The following is a 20,700-nucleotide window of genomic DNA, read 5'->3' as shown; positions in this document are numbered from 1 at the left end:
ATGTCTTTTAGGAAGTTATTAACAATCGTGGTTTTGAGTTTATACAGGATTGCTATAGATTCTAATTTTTTTTAACTATTTTTTCACACTGCAAATTCCATTTTAGATCATCCTGTATTATAATTCCTAAATAGTTATAGTTATAAACTCTTTCTATTTCTTGGTAATTATATTGAAGGTTCAATTGGCATAAACAATGGTTGTGTATTTATTTATGTATATCAGTTTCGTGATTAATGTTTTTATTTTTTTTAAGCATATGTATTTAGTTTTTTGAGTGTTTAGTTTTGCTTTTATTTAGCCAGGTGTTAAATCTTAAGTGAGTCCTCTTCAACCTTTTTTTCCAAGATCTACCATTTCAGAATCTTCAACATATAGGCTTGTGCAGGGCCGTCTCTACTCTACCGGGCCTGCTTGTGTGTTGCCAACCCGAGTTATGAGTCATCAATTGAGGCCGACATGTTCGCGTTGCTTTCTTCCGCTCAGTGCTTTCTTCTTTGAGATCGGGAATTTTATTTTGCAAAGATCGTGTATTTTGAATTTCGCTACGTAAATGCTTTAATGATTTTATATTAATTTCTGCAATTCTTCATTTGTTAGGTGGTTCTCCCCATTTATTTTCACGTGATTATTTTGAAATTTCAAGGTAAGCCTATGTTCAGCATTTGTATTATAATATGACTTCGATCCAAAAAAACATTTACATATTTTCTATTTACAATTTATTTTTTCAAATGCATTTTTTTTTAAATCGAATTTCTTTCATTTCTGGTTGTAATATTTTAATAGCCAAAATTTTTGTTTAACCCTTAACTGGAGTTGTGAAAATTCTATGTGTAATTGCTGTCATGGTGGGGTCATTTTCACCCCAGCAAGTATTAATGCATTTAAAAAATCAACAGAAAGAGTTTTCACAAAAAAGCAATAGGTTTTTTTACATGCCTCCATTCATCTGTCAATTAGTTCACTAAATAATTTTTTAAATTTCTCTGTAATTATTTTTCCAAAAATTTTCTTTTATTAGGACACACACTCGGGAAAAATGGAGGGATACATGACTTCTTAAAAAAAATTTTAATTATATATTAAATTTTTTGAACGCAATTTCCATGATTAAAAACTGAACAGATGTGATTAAAATGTACTCAGAAAATGAAATTTACTACAAAACTAAAATAATAATTACTATATTTTCACAAGCACCAAAATTAGTCTTATTCTAAGTCGGAAACACAGTACTTGCAAACAACACTATGAAATATTGATCACAGATCTTGCATACAGTTCTCTAACGACACTATCTTCATTCTCACCTTGGATATCCGATGTTTCACCGTTAATTTGAAACCGTTATTGACAAAACTGGTGCTCTTCAGAGATGACATAGCGTTGAATCTCAACGCTACGGCCGTCAGACAAAAAATGTCATTTTGACCCCATGGAAACTTTGATGAATGAAATAACGGAAAGAAAAAATAGAACAACATAGATTTGTCAAGAACGTACAAGCAACCTGTACTGGTAACAGGATGCACCGGATGCATTTCTTTCTCGGAGTGGCATATTGAGCAATGTGTGGGGATGTCCCCAATAAGCCATTCGAGCGTTAAGTTGAAAAAATTACAAATGTGGTACTGAAGTTTTGCGAGCTATGCAGATTTCATTACATTTTGTTCTAAAGTACATTCTTTTATATTTCAGATGCCCAGGAAATGCTGTGTACCTGGGTGTGCGGATAATTATAAATCACAGACTAATTACACCCCTGCTTTCCTGTTTCCAAAAGATGTAGAAAGACGAAAGCAATGGATTGCAGCAATCAACAGAAAAGACTTTGCTCCGGGTTCATCTCCTGTTCTATGTGTAAATCAATTTGATGAATATTTCATTGTCAGTGAGGACAAGATTCCGCAAGAAGATGGATCTGTGATCACTGTACCACGGAAAAAAGTAACACTGAAAGATGGCGCATATCCGACGAAGTTCCAAAATCAGCCAGCATATCTATCGAAGACCATTGCAAAAGTGAGGAAGGGCCCATCTGAGCGAAGAGCAGCACTTCAGCAGAAAGATGAGGATGACTTTTTGAAGTGGTGTGAAGAGGACAGAATTGAGAGTTTCGAAGATTTGAAACCCAACTTAAAAAGTAGATTAGATGAATTTTGGACATTGGAGCAGCAAAACAGTTCTGTATTTATATACAGAATCGAAGTGATTGATTGTCTACAAGAGACTGTTGTCTTTCAAATTTTAGAAGACTTGAAAGTAAAATTGTTTTATGAAAACCAACATCTTTGTGCCAAAAATATTCTAGGTTTTGTCCTGGGAAAAGAACCTAAGCTAGATAGATGGACGAAGCTGGATAGTGTGCTCAGTTACTTAAAATCCTTCAAGATGGAAGAAATGACTTCTAATCAAAAAGTAAGTTCAACTATTGCACTTTTAAATGGCATATCAGATGATGAGCCTGAATCGACCAAGATTCAATTCATCAAAGATCAGATATCTTTGACTGGAAGTAAACAATGCCGATACAGTTGTGAAACAATCTTGTGGGCTGCACGCTTTTATTTCAGCTATCCAGCTGCATATGCTATGATGAGGAAAAGTGTCATGCTGACGCTTCCTCATCAGTCATATTTGAGAAGTTTAACATCATCTCTTAATTTCAGTGGTGAAAGCTGCACTCAAAGCCATTTCAGTTACCTGAGGCAGAAGTTGAATGCCCTTGAAGAGCACGAAAAAATTGTGAATTTGATGCTGGACGAAATTTATATAAATCCATCCATCGACTATAAAGGTGGGAATGTTGTGGGTGTAGCGGATAATTGCGATCAATTTATTGCTGCATGCACTGTGCAAACATTTATGATATCATCCTTTTTCTCAAAAAATAAAGATGTTGTAGCTTTGATACCGGTGAATAATTTAACTAGTAATCAACTTCATGTTTACACAATGAAAGTAATGAATTTGTTACAGAGCTGTGGCTACATCATATTATCTTTAATTTCAGACAACAACAGAATTAATCGCAATATGTTCACATCTCTTTGCAATGGAAATTTAACTTCCTCCATACAAAATCCTTATTATCTAGATAAAAAAAAAATTTCTTCTCTTTGACACTCCACACCTCATAAAATCTGTACGCAACAACTGGTTAAATCAGAGCTTGACCAATCAAACTTTCTTTTTTCCTGATCCAGCTGATACCACAAGAGTAAACACTGCTAGCCTCTTGCATCTAAGACAAATATATGATGCAGAAAAACACCTTGTTATCAAGACCGCTCCCAAATTGACTAGAAAAGTACTTTTCTCATCATCAATAGAGAGGCAGAAATTAAACCATGCTCTGTGCATTTTTCACGATTCCAATATTGTTTCCTTGGAATTGAACAGTCCTAAATTGGGTGCTGATTTTATCAAAACCAAGGATTTTATTCAGTATTTTCAACAATGGTGGAAAATTGTAAATTGCAAGCATCCTTACAAAGGAAAACATCTGCGTGATCAGTATTGTGATCCTATCACAAGTGTAAACCATTCAAACATCCTTTTTCTTGAAAGTTTCTGTGAATGGGTTAGCAAATGGAAACAACTTTCAAGCTTACCCGCTGCGAATAAAGCGGTATTATGTGTCCCTGTAAAAGGTGGTATGCTGTCTAAAGAAACAGAGTTTGCTTTGTTGCATACCACCAGAGCTCTTATTGACGTTTCAAAGTATGTACTTGAAAACTTACAATCAAAATATGTGCTTTTAGGCAAACTCCAAATAGACAGTTTAGAAGCACGCTTTGGTCAGTACCGCCAAATGAATGGTGGCAATTACAATATTTCATTCAGGCAAGTCATAGAGTCCGATAAAAAATTGAAAATCCTAAGTTTGATAAAGTCACATTCAGAACGTGCTGGTAATTTCAGCATTAAATCTCTTGATTGCTCTAACGCATCAAGTACAGAAATTGTCAATTTAAAAAATATTGAGGACTTTGTTGATGTCATTGATCTATCTGACAAAGTGGAGATTTCAGCATCGATTAAGTCAGTACTAATATACATTGCAGGGTATGTAGCTCGTACTGTGGGAAATACAATTAGGCCTACTTGTAATGAGTGTATATCCACTTTATCAAATAGTGATATTATGGATTGCGAGTTCGTGTCTGCGGATGACAGTAAATTCATGTCGCTAAGTGATCGAGGAGGACTGAAGTGGCCTAAACAATTCACTTCGGATGTAGTTTTGACTGCATTCATTGTTTTTCAAGTTTTGATATCAGAGACTTATGAAGGTAAGTTTTTGAGACAAACAAGTTTAAAAGCCATTGTTACCAAAATAGCAATGGACAAAATCATTATCAGAAATGAAATTCCCATCAACATGTGTCCATGTGGCATTTCTTTGGATGTTTTAGTAACGAAATGTTTGTCCGTTATTTCTAACATTCTCCTAAACAACTATTGTAAAGCCAAAAACGATTTGGTAACAAAAAATAAGAGTAGTAAACGAAAAATATCAGCATTATCAATTTCGAATACGTAATTATGTATTGGACTATTCATATATTCTGTAATATATTATGAATATAATTTTGTCAGAGTTAAATTTTGTAACACCCAGAACTTTTTCAAGTAGATTTTTGTCATTTGTTTGAATAGGCAATTCAATTTTCTTAATGCACTGCTTCTCTGTATGCAAAATGAATGTTATAACAGAGTTTTCGACTGTATGAAAGTGAGAATAAAATATATTATCGTAAATAAAATGTTGTGTATAAAAGTGGTAATGAAATATTTATTTCACTGTATAAATACTGTGTATATATATCTGTGAAAGTGGGCAATGCTTTTTTTCACCCATTTCAAAAATTCAGAATAATATATACTTTGAAATGTATTTCCCATAATACAAACCACCTATGGATCATGTTTCATAAATTTATGATTACTTTTAATATCGTCTTGTATTCATTGGCAAATGAAGTGTGATTATGTGCAGGCTATATGAGAAAGAAATAAGTGTGTATGGGATTTGATCAAAATTTTATATATTAGAGATCATAAATTCACTGTTATGAGGTGTTTTTTAATTCAGGGGAAATGAACTATTCTTTACGTGAATAAACTTTTTTTTTTTTCAAAAAGTGTCTCTATTTTTGTTGAAATGCTTTATTTAAATGAAGAGAAACAAACAAGAAAAAAAAATTAAGTTAGCGATATTTGCCCGTCAAAAGGAATGTAAAATTTTATAGTTAATATTACGGAAAAGTGTAATCAAAGCATACAGGTTCAGGGATAGAGCGCGCAGCCGATGCTCCGACCATCGGCCTCTTTGCATGACGTCATCGAAACGCACAAGCAGGGCCGGTAGAATAGAGACGGCCCTGGCTTGTGTCATCTGCGAATGAGATTAATTTACCTTTTAACTTCATTTCACATAAATCATTTATATAAACATAAAATCATAATGGCCCAAGGACCGATCCTTGTTGCACTCCTTTCATTACATTTTGGAATGTGCTGATTTCACCATTTATTTTGGCAGCTTGTTTCCTGTTATAGTAATATGTTTTAAACCAATTTAGTAGATTACCTCGTATGCCTGCTGAGAAGAGTTTTTTTTGTTAAAATATCTAAATATCAACATAATCGAATGCTCGTTTTAAGTCTAAGAAAGCTGTAATGGAATATTTGATGTTATTAAATCCATTGTTTAAATTATAATTAATTCAATGATAGCCATTTCTGTGGTTTTTTTTTGTAAACCGTATTGATTAGGTGCAAAAAAGTCTTTGTTATTCAAAAAGCTGATAAGTTTTTTTTAATACATTTTTCTATTATTTTTGAAAAAAACTGGAAGAATTGATATTGGTCTATAATTCACCGAATCATTTATATTCCTTGTTTTATAAATTGGGTGTGAAAGAGCATATTTTAATTCATAATAAAATAATCCATTTGTTATTGATGAATCAACAATGTTTTTTAATAATATAAAAGTGATAAAAAAGATGATTTTAAGCATTTTAAGGGTTAATTTATCGTATCCACTTGCTTTATTATCTTTTAATTCTGTTATTTTATTCCTTTTAATATTTCATTAGCAGTTTCTGAGCAAAACATAGAGTTGATGGAATTGTTCAATATACTCTCTCTCTCGTACTGTGCAAAGTCAGTTTGTAATTTCTTCCGTGTCATCTAAATTTCTTCTTATAAAGTCATTATTAGAACTTTCAGCCATATCTTCAGTATCTTGATAATCTGATTGTTTCACATTTTTATTCCATATATTCTCATTGATGAGTTTCCTTTGTAGTCTTTTGTTTTTTCACATGTATCAAATATATTCTTTAAAATATTTTTGCCTTGTGATTTTAATAATTTTTTTTTAATTTTTGTCAATTTTTTTATTCAATCTCATAGGATGATATGTATTGGTGCTTCTTATGTTTTCTATATAATTTTCTTTGTTTAATTTTTCTATAATTTCTTTACTTATCCATTTTTTTGCACATATTTCATGATTTTTTTTAGCCTTCCGAAGACTAGAATTTAGAGTCAAAACATCCATGAGACGCTTGTATTTATTTTAGACACATTCCTCGTGTCTGTTATTATTGATATATATATATCTGAATTATTGATCTGTTTTCACTTTTTGAAGTATTGCATCAACATTTTACATTTCAGGAATTCCATTGATCTCAACGTTGTTTTTTCTGCTTCTTGTTTCAATGTCATTCATTCGTTAATTCAGTTCTTTAAATGCTGTTTTCAAATTTTTGTCCTCTAATCTTATTTCCTCGCTTTCCTCTGTTAAATGTACCACTATTTTTTCTACGATATCTAATTTTTTACAAATGTCACCCTACGCCTTGAATTGAATTCGATTGCTTTTATTACATTTTGTTTATCTCATTATTTATATGTTTTTGTCTCTCAATAATTTCCTTTGTTGCTTGTTGGATGGTTTTTCTCAGTCTTTGCTTCAGATCTAATATTCTCAGTTCTCTTATCATATTGTCAAAATTTTTAACGTCAGATTCGCTTTCTTGGCTGATTCTTTCTTCATCCCCTTGAGTCGCTGTGACACATTTGGGGCAAATATAATCAGTTTTCTTTGCTTCTGACATTTTTCTGAATGTAGCTAACGTAACACCTGCACAAACTGGATGTATACAGGGTGATTCAGAAAAGGGTGGTTCGGTCTAAAATGAAATGAAAACGTGCTACAGGGCGCAACATAGTAAAACCAAGGATACGAGGAGAAAACACAATAACGTATGCGTTAAAAAAGCAATTTTAATTAATAATTTACAATAACTGCTGAAAAGAGCGACCGCCAACGGTGATGCAAGAAGAACAGCGGCGAGGGAGGGATTAGCGAACGCTCAGAAATATTCCAGACATATCGTGAACTTCCCCAGCAGCAGCCGAAAGTCTTGCGATTGGGTTCTCTTCACAGTCAAGAGGAGTATCATTCACCAGACTCTTCAGCTGTCCTCACAAAAATAAATCAAAACACAACAGATCGGGCGATCGTGGTGGCCAATCTACAGGACCACCTCACCCGATACATCGGTTTGGAAAAGTGACGTCCACATAGTGCCGTACCTCTCGCTCAAAATCGTGCTGGAACCACATACGCCACTGGAGTTCAGTTGGAACATCCTTTAGCAAGTCTGGCAGCACCTCTTGTAAAATTGTCCGATATTTTCCCTCGTCAAGGCGTTCCAGCAGAAGATACGGTCCTATTAGGTGATCGCCGATGATTCCTGCCCAAACACTGATGGAGAATCGTCACTGATGGGCATGTGGATATGTGGCATGCGGATTTACAGACACCCAGACATGTTTATTGTGGGTATTAAATGCACTATCTCGTGCGAAAGTGGGGAGTGCTGCACTCTGCTGCAGGAGCCAGCGGGCAAAGTCTAAGCGACGAGCAAAATCTTCTTCATTCAATGCTTGGACTTGTTGAAAATGATATGGGTGCAACCTCTCACCCTTTAGCATCCGCCATGTCGTGGATTGTGGTATACCAAGGCTACGGCCCACAGCTCGTGTGCTTGTAGTTGGCTGGGGAGAGAGAGATCTGCCACAATCTCCAAAAATTCGTCTTCCACACCTGCTGTTCTGTCAATCCTTGTACGACCTGCATCCGACCGGCAAGCCAGAAAGGATTCCGTTTCGCACAGCTGCCGATGCAAGCGCGCAAATGTTTTCGGATTGGGCAACCGCCTGTGGGTAAAACGCTCACCGTACATTCGTGCTACCTATGTGGTACTTCCCATAACACCAAACATGGCCCCCGCTCTATCCCTTGCGGGATATAAGCGGATTACCTTGCGGCTGGGCCATGCTGGAAGAACTCTCCTGGCATCCGGGCCTGGCGAACATGCCCCGACTCGCAAGCCACCGGGTCCGTCCAAAGCCTCCTAGAGAGACAAACCGTAATGTATCACACCGCCGAGGCTGTGACGACAAAATCCGGGTCCTAAGAGAGGGTGTTATGATTTTTCTCAGCTCACGTTACGTGCAGTTATCGCTATATTTAATTCAATTTTCTCGTGGTTTTTAATCTATAATTTACAATTTAATTGTTGTTTTTTTATTCTTCAAGTTATTTTATATCTCATCTGGTAGAATTTTGTGTTAATAATAGACGCGAAGTTGAAAGAAATTCGCTATTCATCTGATGAAGGACTTGTGAATATTAGGGTAAGTTGCTATTCAATTAATGTGTCTGAAATTTTTATTTTTGCAGACTTAATTGCTGTATTATCGCAATTTATTTCAAGAGTAGATATTTTCCGATTTATAACGTGTCTAAATTTAATTTCCTTGTGTGTTTGACAGGAGTTTTTTAATTTTCATAATTTGAGGAAAATTTTTTATTACCTTAAGAACTACAATACTATACCATATAACTATACCTTAAGAAGCACATTTTTTAAATCAAAAGAAATATTTTTTATTTCAAATATTTAAAAAACCAGAAGCTGAAACTCCTCACAATTAAATAAATGGATAATTTTGAATAAATAAAAATATTTTGAGAAGCTAATTTGTAATTTAAAAAGAGTATGACATTTAAATAAGTATCCTCTCTTTCTGCAAGCATGCCTGTAATTCAATAAAATTTGTTGCTTCTCGAACCATCCTTGGTTTGTTGATACCACAATAAAAAATTTAATAAGAAATAAAATAAATTGGTTGCCTTTATGCTGTATATATTGTAAATACCACACATCTGTGACATTTCACATTTTCTTCGTAGATGCCTCGACACTGTTGTGTTCCTGGCTGCAGGTCAAACTACAAGGGGGAAATATACACGAATGTATTTACCTTCCCGAAAAATCCTGAAAGAAAATCCAAGTGGGAGAAGCTGATACATCGTTATGGTTTCAAGAGTACAAATGAATCTGTTGTGTGCATCAAACACTTTGAAGAAAAATTCATTGAAAGAAACCACCAAGCAACACGACCAGATGGAACTCTCCTCGTTGTAGTACGAAAAAATCCAGTATTATCACCCGAGGCACATCCCACTATCTTTCCTGGACAACCATCCTATTTGACAACTAAATTACCATCAAAACGAAAGACTCCAGAGGAATTGGAAGTATGCATTATGTCTGCCTTGTGTAATTTTTTAAATTTTAAAAGAAGAATTTAGCAACCCATCGTCCGGAGCACTAGATCCACCTCCATCCTTTACTTGACTTGGAGGAAGGGGTTCTGTGAAAACCCTAGGCAAGAGGAATAGGGTTCGATGTCGGAATTTTAAAGGTTATAGACAAAATTTTAAGCTACAGCGAAAGCTGGATACAACGACTCTGCAGACCAAGAAAAAATGTCGTTGTAGATTATGTAGGGATTATATATCGTTATGTCGAGAGGTAACAGTTTAACATTAGAGTATAGGCATTTTCAAACAAGGCTTGAAAAAATATCGTTGTAGAGTAATTTATCGTTATATTGAGTATCGTTGTAGCGAGGTTTAAATACATTCGATTTGTTGAAAATGAAGGTTTTAAATTAAAATGCAATCAAAGTATTTTCTTTCATCACGTTTTTGCGGCCCCTAACACTTAACGCCCCGGTTGCGGCCAACCTTCACACTTGCCCAAGTCCAGCCATAAGTATCATCAGTATTGACTTATCTTCCGATTTATGTATTGATTACTTTTCATGATTAAATTGATTACTTTTCATGATTAAATTGATTACTTTTCATGATTAAATTGATTACTTTTCATGATTAAATTGATTACTTTTCATGATTAAATTGATTACTTTTCATGATTAAATTGATTACTTTTCATGATTAAATTGATTACTTTTCATGATTAAATTGATTACTTTTCATGATTAAATTGATTACTTTTCATGATTAAATTGATTACTTTTCATGATTAAATTGATTACTTTTCATAATTAAATTGATTCATTATATTGATTCAAGCTTTCTAGTGATGTAAACTCCGCTCGCAGATTTAAATGCGATTTGTGTGCTGCTTATGCAGTACTACTGAAATTTAGTTTTCACTTTATGTTAAAAATTAGAGCGTTTGAAAAAAAAATAATGCCAGATTCACACACAGAATCAGCACTCAAAATTACCCTGGAATCACTAAAAAGTTTTTGGCAATAAAATTAGTGTTGAGCAGTCTACGTGTCAAAGCACTCGAAATTTCTGCCTGAAAAGCAATCTGGCTACAATGCGTCCCAAACGGAATTCATGGTTCTGTAAGTCTAGAGCCGCCCTTAGAGGTGTGCGGCAGGTGCGGTTGCACCGGGCCCCGCACTCACGGTAACTTATTGGAGGCTTCCATCAATTCTTAAATTATTTCTTGCATTAATTCCGAATTTTCATAAATTCTAGAATTTTTTCTTCCGTTCATTCTAAAAAAATCAATTTTGTTATTATTTTTCTAATTAATTCTGAATTTTCATTGGTGTTGGATCCATTTCTTACAGTTATTTTTAATTCCTCAATTCTAAAATTTTCATTGGTGCTGGAATTGTTTCCTCTCGTTTCTTTAAAAACTAACTTTAAGTACTGAATTATCATTAATTTTCTTATTTACATTTTATTGCGTTTTTAAAATTTTTTGTTAGGATATTTCTCAGCATTCCTGCATATTCTGAAATAATAGCTGATGAGCCCCCCCCCCCCCACAAAATATATAAAATCGGGGCTAAGGGTGTTCTAAACATTTTTGATGCCTCGAAATTTTTGAGATGGCCCCGAGTCTGATAACGGCGCCCCTGTGTAAGTCACTTTTTGCCAAGCTTCATGAATAAAAATTATGAGGAATGTAGTGTATTAAATTATGTTTGCAGAAGTCAGCGATTGTTAATTCTGAGGCAGAGATTATTGCAAAACACCTTCTTATAAAGTCCTTTGATTTAAATCTTCTCAAAGTTTTAAAATTACTTTTTTATACATGGGCTGGATAAGAGTCGTATCTGGAGGTACGGACGGCAATGTTAGAAAACGACGGTTCTCAAAACAAGGCGACAGTTTACTCTAATCCTCCCAGCTCTCAATCAATTCATTCTTCTTCATAGTACAATCTCCCATGGGGTCGGCAGCCGACATATATTGATTCTTCTTCAAACTTTCCAGGAACTTATTCTCCCCCCCCCCCCCCATTCAACACATTTAGAAAATGTAGCTCGAAAAATCGCCAGAATCATTCGCCAATAAGTGTTAAATTATCGGTAAGCATAAAATGTCGGATTTTGACACGATCGCGACTAGAGAACGTACCTTAAAAATCGCCAGAATTATAGTCCTCCTACCACGAGATGAGATTTGGCTACGGCACGTCATGTCACGTCAAACGATTCTATTTTATCCTAGAAGGACATGCCAAACGTGAAAGCTCAGTCACTGATGAACTTTTCTCGATGTGCAATCGTTTTACCAAAAAAAAATTGAATAAAATCATCCGACGTGACGTGACATGACGCAGCGAAAATTCATCTCGTGGTCGGAGGACTATACTCGCCAGTAATGTTTGATTATTGGTAAACATAAAATGTTCGCATATGTCCCGATTTCCGACGTGTCCGCATATGTCTCGTCCGCTTTTAACCCCTAATCATCCTATCCGTGAAAATCCGGCACCCTACTGTTGACAACTGGGGGAAGGCATCGTCTTACCTCAAGAGGCCCTGCCGTTTTTCAAAGGATTTTGGTAAAATCGTGTGCCCGATTCAGAAGATTTTCTATGAATATGCGTAACTGTCGAAGGGTTTTATTGTATATAGTGCTTATTGCATATATTGCTGTATTGATTATTGTGATGCACTGCAAATAGTGGTACACTGCTGATTTTAGCTATTCGCGTGATGTATAATGCATTGCGTGCTGTAATGCTTATTGTAATGCAGTGCTTATTGCGTATTATGGTGCTTTGCTTATTGTTGTGTACTGTATATGATAGGTGCATTACTCATTATGCTGTATTACAGATGGTGGTGCATTGTGTATTGTGCTGAATTGCTCATGGTGGTGCATTGCAAATAGTGATGCATTGCGTATTGTAGTGCATTGCTGTTGCTGTAGTGCATCGCATATTGATATACATTACGTATTGTGGTGCATGGCAGGCTGTATTGCTTATTGTAATTTAGTGCTTACGGTGTATTGTGGTGCATTGCATATTATGGTATTTTGCATATTGTGTGCGATGCATCGCGTATTATGCTTTATTGCGTACCGTGATGCATTCCTTATCGTGGTACACTACTTATTGTGCTATATTGCCGTGTACTATATAGTGCTACTTATTGTGCCTGTTGTTCACCAACTAGACTTGGTTTGCTTAATTTGTTATATTATTACAATTTACGTTCCAAACAGTACATTGCGTTGTTAACGAAGTCAATAACCACAGGCCCGTGTGAATGACAAGTTCAAAGAAACAGTTATGAGACAGTTAAATATTCTTTAATTATTAGGCTACTCTAAATAAATGACATATATATATGATGTACATTAAAAGTTGCGATTTTGCATTACATAGTTCAATTTTATATGGAAAATGATTATTTAACATTGGTTCGTAAAGGCGGAAGTGTGACTTACCTCAAATCCAGTCCAGTCCTTCTTTTCTCCAATTATTCTGTCTACTCCCATATCGGACTTTTTGGCGAACCCTTCTCGAAGTTACTAACTTCCGAACTCACTCTATATATCTCTCACTTTCTCACCCTTTTTTTAGACTCTCTTTTCAACTCATATCTTTTCCTTCGGGTATCCGCCTACTCTTCCTTATATTCAATAAACTTCATCCCATTCGCTAATTCCGATTTTCTTCTTTCCTAAATTTTCTTTACCATACTTCAGTTTTCATTATTGGATAAAATTTTCCTATGGACGTGCGTTTCATTGGCAACTGCTATCCTTTTGGTTCGGTTGACGTTCCTGTGGGAACTATTCCCGGGCATCACAAGTCTCCTTTTACCATCTGTTTTGACCCCGGACTTTCTTACGCTTTAACGTTTATACAAAATTCTGACCAGCAACAAATATTATTGAAATATGAGCGCAACCGCTGAATTTTACTACCCCTATTCACCTTATACCGATTTCGTTCATAATGTCCTGCACCCTTTATATGATTCATTTCAGTCCCCATATTTATAGATCTGTTTATCACTACTTTTTGTACTACTTCTTTGGTTCTGTATTCCTTACGTGCTACGCGCCAAATTTATAGGTTTCTTTCATGATCTACATTCTTTGGGACTCCAACTTCTAACTAACACCTGGATAACACCTGACTAATATGGCTTTGAAGTACTAAATTTCAAAGTCCTATCTTTTCATACCACTATCCCTTGCATGTTTCTATTTTTTACTTTTGCTAATTCCTTTACAATATAACACTTTGCATATTGTGTGCGATGCATCGCATATTATGCTATATTGCGTACCGTGGTGCATTCCTTATCGTGGTACACTACTTATTGCGCTATATTGCCGATGGTGGCTCTTTGCGTGTTGTGATCCCAACACTATACGCGTGTTATCTCCCGCATATAGTGGCGCATTCCTTATTGTTCGTTATTGCTTATTGTGGTGCAAGCATATACTGGTGCACTGCGCATTTGTTGTATTGCTTATTGCGATGCCCTGAATATATACTGGTGTATTGCTTAGTGTGCTTTATTGCTGATGGTGGTGCATCACGTATTCTGCTGTATTGCTTAATGTGGTGCCCTGAATATAGTGGTGCATTGCTTATTCTGGTGTCTGAATACAGTGATGCACTACTTATTGTGCTGTACTGCCAATGGTGGCGCATTGCTTATTATGCTGTATTGCCGATGGTGGTTTTTTTTTACATAACAAACATTATGTAAAAAATTCTTTGAAAAGTTAATTTAGTATTAAAAGGTTAGTTATACATATTTTATAAATTTTCTCCTGTTATACTGAAATCAATTTTTGTGAAACATTTTTACATGATAGTCAAAAATGAGCCACGTTTAAAATCAGTGACCAAAAAAAGCATCACGAAATTTCATGGTTTCCAAAACTTATTATGTTCATCAGTTTCCCCAGACAATTTTCCATAATTTCAATTATACTGGTCTCAATAATCAAATTTATTATATTAAATTGGTTCTAAATACGAGTGGTAATCAATTTTTTTATTAGAATTAAAAACCAAATGAGCAATAGCTAATATATATTTTATTGTGGTCTTTTGTTTCTATATTTCATTGCGTAAATTTTTTTTATTGCGGTACATGTAGTTTAATACAGTACCGTATATTTCTTGGAAACCACATGAACGTATGCGTCGCTGTATCGGAAAAAAAGAACCATCAACATATGAATGACATTTTGTTTATGAACTTGACATAATGCCCGCATCTACCGCACATTTCGGATATAAAACTTATTAAATGCTTATTTTTAATTTCGAAAATACTTGCAATACATACAATAGCACACGCGGAGTGATTCTACTTTGCAGGAAGTTAAACGCCTTATATTGGAAGGTTGGCCAGAGACTAGAGACTAACACGAATATCAGTGCCATGCGGCATATTTTCCATATCGAGATGAATTGGCTATCTCCAATGGCATTATTGTCAGAGGAGACTGCATTGTAGTGCCAACAACACTTCGAGCTGAAATGAAGAAAAAAATACATGCCGCGCATCAAGGCATAAATGCATGTCTCAGACGAGCAAGAGAGGTTGTCTTCTGGCCGAACATGTCAGGAGATATTCGGCAGTATGCAGAGTCATGTGGCACATGCGCTGCCTTCGCTCCAGCCCAGTCAACTCCAACGATGATAGCTCGTGACATTCCTCCGAGCCCGTGGCTTAAACTGGGTGCTGATATTTTTCAGTTGAAAGAGCGAAATTATTTGGACCTGGTAGATTACTTCAGCACGTTCATAGAAGCAGACTTCTTGCAAAATACTCTAGCTAGCACAATAATCCACAAATTGAAGCATCATTTTGCTCGGCACGGAATTCCTTGCACGCTGATGACAGACGGTGGTCCACAATTCAAGAACAAACAGTTCCTAGATTTTGCTAATGGCTGGGGCTTCCGTCATCTCATGTCGAGCCCAGGGAACAGCCGCTCTAATGGGCAGGCGGAATCTGCTGTTAAAATTGTGAAATCTATCTTCAAAAAGCGTGCTCGCTCAGGAGAGGACCCATACCTGGGCTTATTAGCTCAACGTAACGCGCCAGATGGTCAACAGAGGTGCAGCCCAGCGCAAAGGATCTTTGGAAGACCTCCACGGACGAGCCTGCCGACCTCAGCGTCTACAATTCACTCTACTGCAGGTTCCTGAAGTCCACGCAAAGTTGCTAGAAAGGCAAAATGAGATGGCTCAGCGACATAATAGAGCATCACAAGACCTTGCGCCATTGCATCCTGGAGCTTCAGTGTGGCATCGGAACCCTCTACACCAGAGACCGATTTGGGAAAAATCCTGCGTGACAAAACAGATCGGCCAGCGCACGTATGAGAACCGTACAAATGAGGGCTCCATGTTGAGAAGAAGCAGACAATTCATTAATCCAAAAACAGCTTCACAGCCAGCCTGTCATCACCAAGACAATATGACATCCCTGACTGAGATGCAAGAGCCTGAGCCAGAAGAAGTGGTCCTAAATCTCCAGCGACCAAGGATGAGTTTCACCCCAATGGCAGGTTCCAACACCACGGAAACAGGTAGCAGGCCCGTCTTCATAGACAACCCGGGATAATGGATCTTACATGGTCACAAGATCGGGTCGCCTGGTAATGCCTCCATCCAGGCTGACATACTCTCACAAATTATAAGAAACTTATGGTTTTCCCCCTAAAGGGAGGAAGATGTTAAAGATGTTATTAATTTGTATGATCTTTATTATTATAACGAGTCGCGGAATGGCAACAGTATGGCATTACAATGTCGGCTCGGTTGTTATGGTAACTTAGGGCTCAGCTGGATGTTTATTATTGTGAAGTATTAAGTATTAAGTGTCAGCTGTAGTCTCGTTCATAATCGATGTTGTCGCATCACTAAACACTCTCGATGGTAGATAAACAATTTGGTGGACTAGTTTGTAGCACATCTTCAGATCTGCAGCGATTCTACGCCATTCCAGCGAGTGTAAACCCAGAAATTGAAGTCTCTGGCAATAAGATAGACCGCTCATTATAAGTATTTGTTCAGTAAACGACCTCTGTGGCTTTACGAGGAGCTTTATGTTCTTGATTTTGTAAGGGCTTCATACTTGCGAATAGAACTCCTGAGTCGGGCGTACGTACACACAGAAAGCATATGACAACGTATGCGCATCGCACTTACGGTATGCCGTACATAACATACATGAAATTCTATTAGCTTTGCAGACTATGCCATGATAATGATCAGGGAAATCCAGAATGCGGCTCGTTGCAATACCTAAATCCACGCATGTATCCAATTGCTGTAACGTTTCATTACCTGGTTGATAATATTCAGGATCGGTGCGTCTACCTAAATGTATTGATACACTTTTTGATGATGAAATAGGTAGCTTATACTGACAACTCCACTGGAAAAGTTGTTGGCATGCAATTCTTAGGCCCCTAGTGTTTTCTACTGGAGAGAATAACTTCACGTCAACAGCAAATTGCAATAGAGAGATGGGTGACACAGCCTGAGTAATATCGTATGTGTAAAAAGTAAACAAGATCGGGCCTAACACCGATCCCCGGATGACTCCGCTTGGCACCTGACATTCTCTAGACATCACGCTGGCTACGTGAACCTGATGAACTGTGTCTGATAGCAGTTCTTGAATTATTCTCACAACTTTATCCGGAACCCCTATGCAAGCTAGCTTCCTCAGCAGTAGCAATCGGTCTACTTTATCAAATGCCTTTTGGAAATCGACGTAAATTACATTAATCTCTTGTCCAGAGTCTATAGCACTCTCCCATATATCATGACAAATCAACTGCTGCACTGGTAAGGAGCAGGGCCGTCTTAAAAGTATCATGGGTCCCCGGGCCAATTGAATTTTCTGAGGCCCTACCAAACAACTTCTCGAAAATTTCAACCAGATCTCATTTTTGTGAGGCCCCTCTTCGCTTGAGGCCCCCGGGCCGTGCCCGGGTGAGCCCATGCCTTAAGACGGCACTGGTAAGGAGCGGCCAGGAATGAAGCCAAACTGAACTGAGGGGATTAAGCCCATCTCGTCGGCAAATGGAAGTAACTGATTGACGATGCATCTCTCCAAAATTTTGCAGGATGTATCGGTTAACTCGGTTAACGATACCGGGCAATAATTATTTGAATCTGCCCTGGAGCCTTTATTCTTATAAATTGGACTAATAACTGCATTTTTCCAAGAGCATGGAATAGATCCGTAGTCATAGAAGGATGTAAAGATGGAGCTAAGCAGAGAAGATATCGGGTCTGAAAGACGTTTGTAGAAACAACTGGGTATTCCGTCAGGACCCGGAGATGATCGACCAGGAAGAGAAGCGATAATGGCTTTTATCGTGTGAGTGTTGAACATGTCACGAAAGAAGGGATGATCAATCATAAGGCCATGATCGTGTCCGGAAAATTCACCGACAACAATTCACCGTCGGAAAATTCACCGCCAGGAAAATTCGCCGACAACAGTTCGATGCGAGTCAGTTAGCATGGGAGTAAGCGATTGAGTTACTGAGTCAGTGAGAGAGAAGTGGGTGAGTGACCTAATGAGTATGTGAGTGTGTAAGTGACCCAGTAATTGAATGAGTGAGTGAGTGACCTCACTCATTCAATTACTGGGTCACTTACACACTCACTTCAATGAGTGAGGTGGTACTTGATTATTTTCATCCACTTTCGAGCAAGGGTGGCCTGCCCGAAACGTGTTGTTATTTACCAAATTTTCTTTTTCCCTCAAAGTATCAGTCAATATTTGGGCATATGAAGCAGTAGCGACAGGCTCTGGCAATGATTCACAATTGTTTGCTCCAGATAAGTTCACGTTTGAGCGCATAGCATTTGACAAGTTAGCTATCTCTGACTGCATTCCGGGAATGATCTGGGCAATGCCCTCTAGTCTAGTGGTTGTCAACCTTGGCAAGCCAGCGGCCCGGTTTCATTCATTTTTGTGATTTGAAGGCCCGGTCAGACACAAGACATTAGGAGAAATGAAACCGCTGATCACTCACGGCCCGCTATGAATGATGTCGCGGCCCGGCGGTTGAGAAACACTGCTCTAGCCTACTAAAACGTTCCTCAAACTTCTGAAAGTTTCTCTCAATAATCTCTGAAATATTAGCAGTTTCAAGGATACTAGGCGGCACAGTGATAGCAACCTCCGACGAAGAACGTTCATTTCCTACAATATGGGCTTCATCATACAGCTTCATCATTTCATTCCTCAGAACGAAAAAAACCGGTCTCTATCGGCTGCCTCTGCCCTTTTCCCATCACAGACTCTTGTAAACAAAAGGGTCATTTCATCCAAATGCTTGTAGAACTCACCATTGAAGACCTTGCTTCCAATAGGCGACAAAGGGCACTCGTCCGTCATCTCGATCTTAACCCTAACTATTCCAGTATATGTAAATTAAACACCACTTTACGCTGCAATTGCAAGCTAGGCTTAACTCTAAACACAGAGCAATTTACTCCCAGTATCATGTGTTCGTGAAATAAAAAAGACCGTACTAGTTCGATGTATATCACAATTTACTTCCAAACTCAAAAAAACGAACGTGAAAGCACACAAACAACGGTAAAAAGTATATAAATTAAAATTATAGCGCTACAAAAATGTCAACACATGAGTTGACTTGACTTCAAAATAATGCACCAAGGCACATGTATGAAAACAACAACACAACAATATTTATCGACATGTACTGACTATTACATGTGCTGACTGACTGATTCATCATCGCCGAGCCGAAACTGCTGGAGCTTACAAGTATGAAATTTGCTGTATTTTGGTTATATTTTATATCCATATTTTTTATAGGCATCTTTTTTCAGCCACCTCGCTGGACAATTTGCTTATTGGGCCTTCGTGTTCGTTTTGTTTTTGTATCGCTGATGACGTTTGATTTTTTTTATTACTGTTATAATTTTATTTATACAATGTACAATTATTTTATTGCTTTGCTTTTCTTGTAGAGTTATATGCTGTGTCAAGTCATCGCTAAAGAAAAATGAAAATTTTTTATTTGTCTGCTGGTCATGACCCTATGCTTCAACGCTATTTATGCAAAATAAATAAATACTTTACGCAAAGCACGATTGTTGCGCTCTTTCATCGATTTTCAGCTACCAAAAAGTAAGTTGAAAGATCTAGTAGGAATAAGTTGTTAGAAACTGTGTTTGTTAGACTAGGTCCGCTATTAGTGGATAGTGAAAGTTACTGGCGCCAACGTTGAGACGTAAACAAGTGATTCTAAACATATCATTAGAATAGAATTTGTCAAAAGATGAGTATTGAAATGAGTTTCTGTAATACATTTGAGAATACAATAAAGCATGTTATTCAAAAACGTCTTCTAAGTCATTTATCAACAGCGTTTCCAGAAAATAACGCGTAATGCATTGGCACTCGTGATTAGTGTCGTAGCCGGGAAGAGGGGGAGAATGGGAGCGATTGCTCCCCTTAATTAAAATTTTGCCTATATTGGCGCCCATTCTCCTAAATGACTTATGAGGAAAAACTTGATAAAAAAAATTGAATTTTTCATTTTTTACAGTCATTGACGAAAATGATGAGTGAGAAAAAAATCTCCATTTATATATGTGCCTCTTGCAGTTTCACAGTCATTTGGTTTGTACTAGTCATTTGAGAGAAGAGGGGAAAAAAGAAAATGGAGGTTTTCATTACCATTTTCGAAAATGTTCCCGCCTTTATTAAATGGCAAAATCTTGCCCGCTTCTTGCTGTAACTTTTTCCCCCGCTATTGGTCGTTCTCGGTAGATCCTAGAAATACCTTTCATAGGTGCCTCGGTTCTGAGGGTATAGCCTTCACGAAATGCTCATTCTATTCTGAAGGGCCACCAAGAGCTTTTACTAAGGCGCCTTTTGAAGAAATTAGGCACACTGAACCTATTGTGGAGAGACTACTGAATCTATGAAGGCTAGGATTCAAACTCCAAGAAGCATCATCTTTTCTTTGGGCGCCTTATGTATAAGAGACTTGGCTAG

The 20,700-nt window shown here is 37.0% G+C and overlaps 2 protein-coding genes across 2 annotated transcripts in view; both read left to right on the top strand.

Moving 5' to 3' along the window:
* LOC149080388 (acetyl-coenzyme A synthetase, cytoplasmic-like) overlaps positions 1-20,037 on the top strand; it is a 1,034,375-nt gene extending 1,014,338 nt beyond the window's left edge. Inside the window, exon 18 of the mRNA XM_089239527.1 lies at positions 19,668-20,037. The gene's annotated coding sequence lies outside the window, so the exon portion shown is untranslated. The remainder of the gene's footprint in view (positions 1-19,667) is intronic.
* LOC149080389 (uncharacterized) lies at positions 1,073-3,648 on the top strand. Its single transcript, XM_089238648.1, has one exon. The coding sequence runs from the start codon at positions 1,702-1,704 to the stop codon at positions 3,124-3,126; it is 1,425 nt and encodes a 474-aa protein (XP_089094774.1). The 5' UTR covers positions 1,073-1,701; the 3' UTR covers positions 3,127-3,648.
* Positions 20,038-20,700: the final 663 nt, after the last annotated feature.

Source organism: Pholcus phalangioides, unplaced genomic scaffold, assembly GCF_987345545.1.
Source record: "Pholcus phalangioides strain wild (caught in Gottingen) unplaced genomic scaffold, Ppha-v1.0 ptg000011l_1, whole genome shotgun sequence".
Lineage (NCBI taxonomy): Eukaryota > Metazoa > Arthropoda > Arachnida > Araneae > Pholcidae > Pholcus > Pholcus phalangioides.
The sequence above is the reverse complement of the archived record's forward strand: the minus strand, read 5'-3'. Positions and strand labels throughout refer to the sequence as shown.

What these genes read in the sequence shown, in the direction of transcription:
- LOC149080389 (XM_089238648.1), top strand. Translation starts at nt 1,702, where the DNA reads ATGCCCAGGAAATGCTGTGTACCTGGGTGTGCGGATAATTATAAATCA.